Raw genomic sequence first — 12,692 nt, forward strand, 5'->3', positions numbered from 1 at the left:
CCGCAAGCCTCTCCTCAGCGTGCCTGGCAAGGCGATGTTGAATAATCCTTGCCAGGACCTTTCCCGGCACACTGAGGAGTGAGACGCCCCTGTAGTTGGTACAGTCTGTGCGGTCCCCCTTCTTAAAGAGGGGGACCGCACAGACAATGCTGCGGAACCCGTCCAGTGGTCCAGACTGTTATGATGTCATGTAGAGCAATCTGTGCACAAACGCCACCCTCCCTCAGCATTTTGCTTGGGAGATCATCTCTGTCCGATGACTTTCCTTGTCTCAGACTCTGGATCACCTGCAGTACTTCCTCAACATATGGCACCTCAGCCAGCCACTCACAGGGGGTGACTTCTTCAAATATTTGAGGCACCGCAGCCTCCGCAGGGTCATCCCCACTATGTCCCACGATGTTTCCCATGTCGAGGGATTTCCCCTCCCCCAGGACTTCACAGAAATGCTCAGCAAATCTGCAAACCTGTTCCTGGGGGTCGGAGATTGGATCACCGTTTTTTCCCCTAATGATGGTAATAGGTGTGGCGCTGCAGGTTACTTTTTTGATGGCGTTTAATAGGGATTTGCGATCACGGGCCATTGAGGCAGACAACCCGCGACCACCACCCATCCTTGCAGCGCCTCACGGCTCTCCGAACCTCTGAGTGAAGGCTGCAGTAAGCCTCCTCATTCTCTGACGTGGGATGCTGTAGACGATTAGAGTGGGCCTGTCGATTTTTCTCAACTATCCTGAACACCTCTGTCAGCCAGGGTCTCTGGGGAGGTCTGGACCGCGAACCCAAAGCAGCCATTGCAGCTGCATGAGTCACAGTCCTAAACCTCGCCCATTTCCCCTCGACATCTGGAGGAGTGGGGGATGATGCCAACCCCAGCCACAAGCGATGATGAAATTCTCATTTGCAACTTTCATAAGCTAGCTGAGACCAGGCCACCTTAGGTTGGAATGGGGTCCTGGGTGTACACCCACCACCGGATTGGAAGAATGGCAGGCGCAACTTACAGATGGCAAGTCGATGGTCAGAGGGCAGATCAGTTCCACGGTAGGTCCTGGTGTCAAGGACATGGGCCCACATCCGCTGATCCGTCACTATGTAGTCCAGCAGATGTTCTTGCTTGGACCCGGCATGCATCCATGATGTTGTGTTGATGCGCGGATGCCAGACCAGCGTGTTGGTAATTACAAGCCCATGGGCTGCACAAAAATCTAGCAGCCTCCTACCGTTATTATTCAGCCGATCTGGCCATGCCTTCCAATCACTCCAAACCAGGTGCCAGCATCCTGACCAACTCGGGCATTGACGTCTCCAAACAAGATTACTCTATCCCAAGGGGCCACTTTAGCCAGCACCTGTGACAGGAGGTCATAGAAGGCATCTGACTCATCGGCTTTGCCTGTATCCCTCCACGGATGTTCGTCTTCGGTGGGGGCTTAAGTAACCACGACCACCACTCCTCACCTCTGGTTAATGGGAAGGCGAGCCCAAAGTAGCCTGGGGCTGACAGCTTCCCACACCTCACCGCCACGCTCCCACGCCCCCTTCATTCTTTTGTTCAGAAGAAGAGCCACACCCTGTTGTTTCGCAGTCTCCTGCCCCGAGTAGAGGACTGTCTACCCCTCATGGTGGCAGGAGCCAGAGCCGGTCCACCGGACCTCCTGAATGCCACAGAGATCCAGGCGGTACCGGTCCAGCTCCCGACAGAGGAGTGGCAGCCTCTCCTCCGCAGTGAGCGTTCGAACATTCCACGTGGCCATCCGTAGTGGCTTGTCGTTGTTTCTGGAGGAGCCCCGAGGGTAAAAACTCAATCTCCTGGCTCCACCAAATGGGGGTTGGCCAGGAGACGTCATAGAACAAAAGACACACAAACGCGTTCTCTCTCTCTCCTATCCAGGGCGACAAAACAGACACGACAGTCGACTTATTTAAAGGGAGGTGTGGGGGGCTCCCCCCGCCCCCCACAAACCCCAAATTTAATGCGAGCAAACTGCCCAGAAAGGGACATCAACGGAAGGGTCCCAAATCCAACGTAGAGCGACTTCAACCTTCACTCGCCACCCACGATTCAGCAACACGCGCGGCCGGTTGGGAGGCAGGGGGGGGTGGTGGTGGTGGTGGTTGTGGTGGTTGTGGTGGTGGCGCGGGTGGTGGTGGTTGTGGTGGTGGGGGTGGTGGTTGTGGTGGGTGGTGGTGGTGGTGGACGTGGTGGAGGTGGATGGAGGAGATGGTGGTGATAGAGGTGGTGGTGGAGGTAGTGGTGGTGGTGTTGGTAGTGGTGGTGGTTGTGGTGGTTGTGGTTGTGGTGGTGGGGGTGATGGGGGTGGTGGTGGTGGTGGTTGTGGTGGTGGGGGTGGTGGGGGGTGGTGGGGGTGGTGGTGGAGGTGGTCGTGGTGGTGGTGGTGGTGGTGGTGGTTGTGGTGGTTGTGGTGGTGGTGGGGGTGGTGGGGGTGATTGTGGTGGTGGTGGTTGTGGTTGTGGTGGGGGTGGTGGTGGATAAGAGACCGATCTCCTGGCCCGGATATTCCATCTCACAGCCAGCCTCGTCGATGCCCCGCCGGGCAACAACAACAACCACCACCACCACCCAACCACACCCCACCAACCACCACCACCAATTCAATCGACCACACCCAACCAACCACCAACCAACCACCAACCCCCGGCAAGCGTTGGGCCACGCGTTAGCTTCTGGCCGGCACGGGCGATCCCTTTGACTCGCGTGGACCGAGAGGGCCCACAGCGGCGCATGCCGATTCAGCCCGCCCGCTCGCCCACCCGCCTCCGTTGTTCGCGGCAGTGCTGCCACCACCACCACCAACAACAACAACAGCAACAACAACAACAGCCTGGCCTGGGTACACAAACACAACTCCCCCCCCCCCCACCCCCATCGGCACTACGAACCGAGCCAGCATAGGATCAGCATGGGATCAGCATTGGGCCAGCACGGCACGGGTGGTTTTTTTTTGTGTTCCCGAGCCGTGCTAAGCTGGCCTCACACAACACTTGATACGTTTTTTTTGTGTTTGTTTTTTCCACTTACACATCCGGGCCGCCACCAGCATGGGACCAGCACCACGGCACGGGTGGGTTTTTTTTTTCTCACTGGCATTTTATCAGAGCCGAGCCGGAACCGAGGCCGTGCTACGCTGGCCTCACACAAACACACGATACGTTATTCGTTTGTTTTCCCCTTGCACATCCGAGCCGCACCAGCAAGGACCAGCATGGCACGGGTGGGTTTTTTTTCTCACTGGCATTTTACAGAGCCGAGCCGGAACCGAGCCGTGCTACGCTGGCCTCATAAAACATCAGATGTGTATTTTTGTGTTTGTTTTCCACTGGCACATCCGCGCCGTGCCAGCAAGGTGTCAAGGTGATTTTTTTGTGACACAGGTGGGTGAGGTGGGTAGGTGAGTGGGTGAGTGAATGGGTGGTGAAGTGGGATCGTTAGGTGAGCGGGTGGGTGGGTCGATGTGAGTGGGATGGTGGGTGGGTAGATATTGGGTGGGTGAGTGGGATGGTGGATGAGATAGTGGATGAGTGAGATGGGGTGCTTGAGTGGGTTATATAGTGGGTGGTTGAGTGGGTGAGGTGAGTGGGATCGCGGGTGTAGTGAGTAGGTGTAGTGGGTGAGTGGGTGAGTGGGGAGTGAGTGAGTGGGTGAGTGAGTAGGGTAGATGGTGGGTGGAGCGAGTGAGACGGTGGTGGGTGAGTGAATGGGTGAGTGGGTGAGTGGTGAGGGTGAGTGGTGAGTGGGTGAGTGGGTGAGTGAGTGGGTGAGTGAGTGGGTGAGTAGGGTTAGATGGTGGGTGAGCGAGTGAGTGAGACGGTGGGTGGGTGAGTGAATGGGTGAGTGAGTGGGTGAGTGGTGAGGGTGAGTGGTGAGTGGGTGAGTGGGTGGGTGAGTGATTGGAGTGGGTGAGTGGTGAGGGTGAGGTGTGGTGAGTGGTGAGTGGTTGGGTGAGTGAGTAGGTTAGATGGTGGATGAGCGAGTGAGACGGTGGGTGGGTGAGTGAATGGGTGAGTGAGTGGGTGAGTGGGTGAGTGGGATCGCAGGTGTAGTGAGTCGGTGTAGTGGGTGAGATGGTGGATGAGTGAGTGGGTGAGTGAGTGGGTGAGTGGTGAGGGTGAGTGGGTGAGTGAGTGAGTGGGTGGGTGAGTGAGTAGGTTAGATGGTGGGTGAGCGAGTGAGACGGTGGGTGGGTGAGTGAATGGGTGAGTGAGTGGGTGAGTGGGTGAGTGGGATCGCAGGTGTAGTGAGTCGGTGTAGTGGGTGAGTGGGTGAGTGAGTGGGTGAGTAGATTAGATGGTGGGTTATATGGTGAGTGAGTGAGACGGTGGGTGGGTGAGTGAATGGGTGGGTGAGTGAGTGGGTGAGTGAATGGGTGAGTGAGTGGGTGAGTGGGTGAGTGAATGGGTGAGTGGGTGAGTGAGTGGGTGAGTGAATGGGTGAGTGGGTGAGGGTGAGTGGTGAGTGAGTGAGTGGGTGAGTGAGTGGGTGAGTGGGTGAGTGGAAGCTTCAAGTGGAGTTGGTATTGAACCAGGGTGAGTACTAGTCTAGTGGCGAGGGTAAACGAGTTTCTTCACGACTCATCAATCATAACGCCCCCCCCCCTCCTACTAACCCCCTCTGCCCCGCCCCTCACAAACAAAGTAGTTAAATAAATAAAAAACCGTGCGCAATTATCGTACCGCGAGTTCACGAATCACCCCCCCCCCAATCCCCCCAGGGACTCCTCTACTTACGAACGAATTCGGTTCCAGAGGTGTTTGTGTTCGTAAGTCGAATTGCTCGCAAGACTCAACTTCAGTGATAGGTTTTTACCCTTTCAACTGGTACAAAAACTGACACCTTTATACAAGGCATCATGTTTGCAATAACCACAACACAAGCAGTCAAATTGCAAACAAAAGAAACAACTTTGATGATGATAATGATATGCACTGTCCTTGAAGTTGATTGGTCCACACCTGAGACAGCTTTTCTTAGAGGACAGTGCATATCATTATCAGAGTTGTTTCTTTTTGTTTGCAATTTGACTGCTTGTGTTGTGGTTATTGCAAATATGATGCCTTGTATAAAGGTGTCAGTTTTTGTACCAGTTGAAAGGGTAAAACCCTATCACTATATTTTGCCACTGGTAAAGGAGATGTCTCATTGTGTAAAAGAACCAGCTTCACTCTCGTCGATTCCAAACGCGTTGTACGGCGTGTACACTCGACCCGGGGAATGGCTTTAAAAGTTGTAGAATCTCCTGTAGATGCAGATGCCACTGGTTCTTCACGTTCTGCAGATGTAGATACCACTGGTTCTTCACGTTCTGCAGATGTAGATGCCACTGGTTATTCACGTTCTGCAGATGTAGATGCCACTGGTTCTTCACGTTCTGCAGATGTAGATGCCACTGGTTATTCACGTTCTGCAGATGTAGATGCCACTGGTTCTTCACGTTCTGCAGATGTAGATGCCACTGGTTATTCACGTTCTGCAGATGTAGATGCCACTGGTTCTTCACGTTCTGTAGATGTAGATGCCACTGGTTCTTTACGTTCTGCAGCTGTAGATGCCACTGGTTCTTCACGTTCTGCAGATGTAGATTCCACTGGTTCTTCACGTTCTGCAGATGTAGATGCCACTGGTTCTTCACGTTCTGCAGATGTAGATGCCACTGGTTATTCACGTTCTGCAGATGTAGATGCCACCACTGCCATCCGTTGCCCGGCTGTTGAACTTACGACTCTCGGTCCGAACAGGCAAATGGACACACGGGGGAGGGGACAGGTTTGTTCGTATCTTTGAAAGTTCGTAAGTCGAATGTTCGTAGTAGAAGCGTCCCTGTACATAGCACATTGACCCCCACCACGCACGCGTGCGTGTGTACACCACACACACACAAACGTGTACGCACACACACACACGCGTCATGTATGTTGAACGTCAGTCATACCGTACCATAGTCAACCGGGCTAGACCAATCGCAGGTTTACACGCGCACCGCGCACACACAACACACGGGTACACACGCACGCACACGTGTACACACACACACACACCACGTGTACCACACACACACACGTGTACACACACACGCACGCACACGTGTAAACACAACACACACGTGTAACACAACGCAACGCACACGTGTACACACACACACACACGTGTACACACACCACACACGTGTACACACACACACACGTGTACACACGCACGCACACGTGTACACACACACGCACACGTGTACACACACACACACCACGTGTACACACACACACACACGTGTACACACACCACACGTGTACACACGCACGCACACGTGTACACACACACACACGTGTACACCACACACACGTGTACACACACACGCACAGTGTACACACACACGCACACGTGTACACACACACACACGTGTACACACACACAGTGTACACACACACACGTGTACACACACACGCACCGTGTACCACACACGCACACGTGTACACACCACACGTGTACACACACACACGTGTACACACACACACCCACGTGTACACACGCACACACACGTGTACACACGCACGCACACGTGGTACACGTGTACACACACACGTGTACACACACACACACGGTACACACACACACACGTGTACACACACACACACGTGTACACACACACACGTGTACACACACACACGTGTACACAACACGCACACGTGTACACACACACACACACGTGTACACCACACACCACACGTGTACACACGCACACACACGTGTACACACACACGCACACACGTGTACACACGCACACGTGTACACACCACACACACGTGTACACACACACACACGTGTACACACACACACACGTGTACACACACACGTGTACACACACACACGTGTACACACACACACACACGTGCACACACACACACACACGTGTACACACACACACACGTGTACACACACATACACACATACGTGTACACACGCACACGTGTACACACACACACACACGTGTACACCACGCACAACTGTACACACACACACACACGTGTACACACACACACACACGTGTACACACACACACGTGTACACACACACACTCGTATACACACGCACACGTGTACACACACACACTCGTATACACACGCACACGTGTACACACACACACTCGTATACACACACACGTGTACGCACACACACTCGTATACACACGCACACGTGTACACACACACACACACACGTGTACACACACACACACGTGTACACGCACACGTGTACACACACACGTGTACACACACACACACACGTGTACACACACACACGTGTACACACCACAACACACGTGTACACACACAACACACGTGTACACACACACACACGTGTACACACGCACACACACGTGTACACACACACACGTGTACACACGCACACACACGTGTACACACACACACACGCGTGTACACACACGCACCACGTGTACACACGCACGCACGTGTACACACGCACGCAACGTGTACACACACACACACACGTGTACACACACACACACACGTGTACACACACACACGTGTACACGCACGCACACGTGTATACACACACCACACACGTGTACACACGCACGCACACGTGTACACACACACGCACACGTATACACACACACACACACGTGTACACACACACACACACACGTGTACACACACACACCACACGTGTACACACACACGTGTACACACACACGTGTACACACACACACGTGTACACACACACACACACACGTGTACACACACACACGTGTACACACACACACACGTGTACACACACACACCACGCGTGTACACACACACACGTGTACACACACACCACACACGTGTACACACACACGTGTACACACACACACACGTGTACACACACACACGTGTACACACACACACACACGTGTACACACACACACACACGTGTACACACACACACGTGTACACACACACACACACGTGTACACACGCACGCAGGCGCGTAATTGTAAACGTTAACAAATTAAAGCCCCCCCCCCAACCCATCCAAAAAGGCATCGCGACGATAATAAATAGATAGATCGATAGAAGTCATTAAATAGGAGAGTGAGCCACAGAGCCCATCATTCAATCGGAGGGTGAACCACCCAGCCCATCATCCAATAGGTGAGTGAACCACCCAGCCCATCATTAAATAGGAGAGTGAGCCACCCAGCCCATCATCCAATAGGTGAGTGAGTCACCCAGCCCATCATTCAATAGGTTGATGTGCCACCCAGCCCATCATCCAATAGGAGAGTGAGCCACCCAGCCCATCATCCAATAGGAGAGTGAACCACCCAGCCCATCATCCAATAGGAGAGGGAGCCACCCAGCCCATCATCCAATCGGTGAGTGAACCACCCAGCCCATCATCCAATAGGAGAGGGAGCCACCGATCCCATCATCCAATCAGAGAGTGAGCCACCCAGCCCATCATCCAATAGGTGAGTGAGTCACCCAGCCCATCATCCAATAGGAGAGTGGGTAGAGAGCCCATCATCCAATAGGTGAGTGAGCCACCCAGCCCATCATCCAATAGGAGAGTGAGCCACCCAGCCCATCATTCAATAGGAGAGTGAACCACCCAGCCCATCATCCAATAGGTGAGTGAACCACCCAGCCCATCATTAAATAGGAGAGTGAGCCACCCAGCCCATCATCCAATAGGTGAGTGAGCCACCCAGCCCATCATCCAATAGGAGAGTGAGCCACCCAGCCCATCATTAAATAGGAGAGTGAGCCACAGAGCCCATCATTCAATAGGAGGGTGAACCACCCAGCCCATCATCCAATAGGTGAGTGAACCACCCAGCCCATCATTAAATAGGAGAGTGAACCACCCAGCCCATCATCCAATAGGAGAGGGAGCCACCGATCCCATCATCCAATCAGAGAGTGAGCCACCCAGCCCATCATCCAATAGGTGAGTGAGTCACCCAGCCCATCATCCAATAGGAGAGTGGGTAGAGAGCCCATCATCCAATAGGTGAGTGAGCCACCCAGCCCATCATCCAATAGGAGAGTGAGCCACCCAGCCCATCATCAATGAGAGTGAGCCACCCAGCCCATCATCCAATAGGAGAGTGAGCCACCCAGCCCATCATCCAATAGGTGAGTGAGCCACCCAGCCCATCATCCAATAGGTGAGTGAGTCACCCAGCCCATCATCCAATAGGAGAGTGAGCCCCAGCCCATCATCCAATAGGAGAGTGAGCCACCCAGCCCATCATCCAATAGGAGAGTGAGCCACCCAGCCCATCATCCAATATCGGTGAGTGAACCACCCAGCCCATCATCCAATAGGAGAGGAGCCACCGATCCCATCATCCAATAGAGTGAGTGAGCCACCCTGCCCATCATCCAATAGGTGAGTGAGCCACCCAGCCCATCATCCAATAGGAGAGTGGGTAGAGAGCCCATCATCCAATAGGGAGTGAGCCACCCAGCCCATCATCCAATAGGAGAGTGAGTCACCCAGCCCATCATCCAATAGGAGAGTGAGTCACCCAGCCCATCATCCAATAGGAGAGTGAGTCACCCAGCCCATCATCCAATAGGAGAGTGAGTCACCCAGCCAATCATCCAATAGGTGAGTGAGCCACCCACCCATCATCCAATAGGAGAGTGAGCCACCGATCCCATCATCCAATAGGAGAGTGAGCCACCCAGCCCATCATCCAAAAGGAGAGTGATCCACCCAGCCCAACATTCACAGCAGGTTCATAGAAAAACAACGCTCACACACACAGTGAAGGGGCGGGAATTTTTAGGGGTAAGGGGGGGGGGAATCAGAGAGGGGGGGAGGGTCAGGGGGGTGCTATTGTGACCCCCCCAGGAACTACAGCATGTGTCAGCTGTCTGCGGTCTCCCCTCTGTCTGGGACAATCTGGTGGGGGGGGGGAGGTAACCAATTGATCGATTAATCGACACCGCCATGATCGTCATCGTAATGATGGTGGTCAAGATGTGAGTGGTGATGATGGTGGTGACCATGTGAGTGGTGACGATGGTGGTGGCGGTGTGGGAGCGTGGCGGTGAGGTGTGGGAAGCTGTAAGCCCCAGGCTACTGTGGGCTCGCCTCCCCATCAACAAGAGGCGAGGAGTGGTGGTCGTGGTTACTTATGCCCCCACCGAAGACGAACATCCGTGGAGGGATGCAGGTAAGACCGATGAGTCAGATGCCTTCTATGACCTCCTGTCACAGGTGCTGGCTAAAGTGGCCACTCGGGACAGAGTCATCTTGTTGGTGACTTCAATGACCGAGTTGGTCATGATGCTGGCACCTGGTCTGGAGTGATTGGAAGGTATGGGCCAAATCAGCTCAACGGTAGGAGGCTTCTAAAATTTCGTGCAGCCCACGGGCTTGTAATTACCAACACGCTGTTCCGGCATCGGTGCATCCACACACATCATGGATGCACGCCGGGTCCAAGCAAGAACATCTGCTGGACTACATAGTGATGGAAACGTGAATGCAGGCCCATGTCCTTGACACCAGGACATACCGTGGAGCTGATCTGCCCACTGACCATCGACTTGTCATCTGTAAGATGCGCCTGCCATTCTTCCACTCAGGTGGTGGGTGTCCATCTAGGACCCCATACAAACCCACAGTGGCCTGATCTCAGCTAGCTGGGGATAGTTCAACATCGCTTGCAGCTGGGGTTGGCATCGTCCTTCTGATGCGGAGGGGAAATGGGCGAGGTTCAGGACTGTGGCTCATGCAGCTGCAGCGACTGCATTTGGGTGCGCGGTCCAGACCTCCCCAGAGATCCTGGCCGAAGTAGTAGGTGTTCCGGCTGGTTGAGGGGAAGCCACAGGCCCACTTCCATTGTTTACAGCATTGAACATCGGATGAGGAGGAGGCTTACCGCAGCCTTCACACGGAGATTTGGAGAGAGCCGTGCGGCGCTGCAAGGATGAGTGGTGGTCGCGGCTTGCTGAGGAGGTGAAATCTACCTCGGTAGGCCGCAATCACCAGTCACTATTTAATTCCATAAAAGAAGATAATTTCAGCGCCTCACCTATCACCATCCCTAAGCGAAAGAACGGTAATCCGATCTCCGACCCCCCAGTGGCAGGTCTGCAGAGCATTTCTGTGATGTCTTGGGGGAGGGGAATTCCCTCAGCCCAGACATCATGGGGCAAGGTGCGGAAGACCTTGCTAGGGCTGTGGTGCCTCAAATATTGGCAGAAGTAGCCACCCCTTCTGAGTGTTTGGCTGAGGTTCCATCTGTCGAGGAAGTGTGAGGGGCGATCCCAAGTCTGAGACCAGGAAAAGCGCCGGGCAGAGATGATCTCCCAAGCGAAATGCTGAGGGAGGGTGGAGTTTGTGTGCAGACTGCCCTAGATGACATCACAGCTGTCTGGATCACTGGACGGGTTCTGCAGGATTTGAAGGATATCCTAATTGTAACAACTACAGGGGCATCTCACTCCTCAGTGTGCCGGGAAAGGTCCTGGCAAGGATTATTCGACATCGTCTTGCCGGGCATGCTGAGGAGAGGCTTGCGGAGCCCCAATGCGGTTTCATATTCTCTGTCCGTCTGCTACAGCTGAGGTGTAGGGAATTCCAGCAAGACCTACATCTCTGCTTTATTGACCTGGTCAAGGCCTATGATACCATCAGTAGGCCTGGGCTCTGGGCTGTTCTTCGTAATTTTAGAGTAGCTGACTCTCTGCTCAAAATCATTAAGGACCTTCATGATGGTGAGTGGGCTCGGGTAAAACTACGTGGCCAGGAGTCGGAGCCATTCCTTGTTCACCTTGGGGTGCGACAGGGATGTCATCTGGCTCCAACATTATTTAGCATCATCTTTGACCACGTAGTTCGTGAAGCCTTCAATAGCTGTACCGGAGCAATTTCCATCTGGAACAGATACAATGGGAGGCTGATCGATGACCAGGTGCGGTCGAAGGATGGCTCCCTATTGGTCAATCATGTTATGTATGCCGATGATCTGGTAAGTGCTGCTCACTCAGAGAAGGAGTTGGAGGCGCTGCTGCTGAACCTGGAGCGTGCCACTAAGAGGTGGGGCCTTACCATCAGCCTCTCCATAACTAAGCAACCTGCCTGGGTATTTTGTGCCATCAAACACTCCACCCCCACAACTCCCAATCGGTGATGGGGCAGTTGTGGAGAGAGTGGAGAGTTTCCCATACCTGGGCAGTGTGCTTATGACCGGCTCCAGTTTGACAGCAGAGGTCTCACTCCAAATCAGTCGAGCGGCAATATCTTTTCATCGGTTGCGTAACGCTGTGTGGAAGCTACCTGGTCTGTCGCTCCGCACGAAGCTTCGGGTCTTCTCGGCCACGGTCATTCCCTCCCTTCCTACGCTTTGCGAAACGTTGATCCCCTTAAATGGAACACAGATAGAAACATTCAGGCTGGCCTGCCTACGATCCATCCTGGGTTTAACCTGGCTGGAATGTCCAGCCACTTTGACCACACAGAGGGGGCTAAACGGGCACGACACGGGCTAGAGAAGAGATGGAGTGACGTGGTACAGGAGGATGTGGAGCTGAGTGGACTTGCCGATGACTGGTACCAGCGGTGTCAAGATCGGCCTCAGTGGAGGAGGCTCGTGAAGGACGCTGCTACTGGGCAGTTGGAGGCAGTCGCCCTCCCGCAACAACGGAGGGCGGAGGAG

The 12,692-nt window shown here is 54.0% G+C and overlaps 1 protein-coding gene across 1 annotated transcript in view; it reads left to right on the top strand.

Annotated features, from left to right (window-relative positions):
• Window positions 1–11,181: 11,181 nt before the first annotated feature.
• LOC133361007 (fibroblast growth factor 14-like) overlaps window positions 11,182–12,692 on the top strand; it is a 51,402-nt gene continuing 49,891 nt past the window's right edge. Inside the window, exon 1 of the mRNA XM_061579891.1 lies at window positions 11,182–11,191. Coding sequence (XP_061435875.1) covers window positions 11,182–11,191 — 10 coding nt within the window. The remainder of the gene's footprint in view (window positions 11,192–12,692) is intronic.

Source organism: Lethenteron reissneri, chromosome 70, assembly GCF_015708825.2.
Source record: "Lethenteron reissneri isolate LAM-NWPU_2019-01 chromosome 70, ASM1570882v1, whole genome shotgun sequence".
NCBI lineage: Eukaryota > Metazoa > Chordata > Hyperoartia > Petromyzontiformes > Petromyzontidae > Lethenteron > Lethenteron reissneri.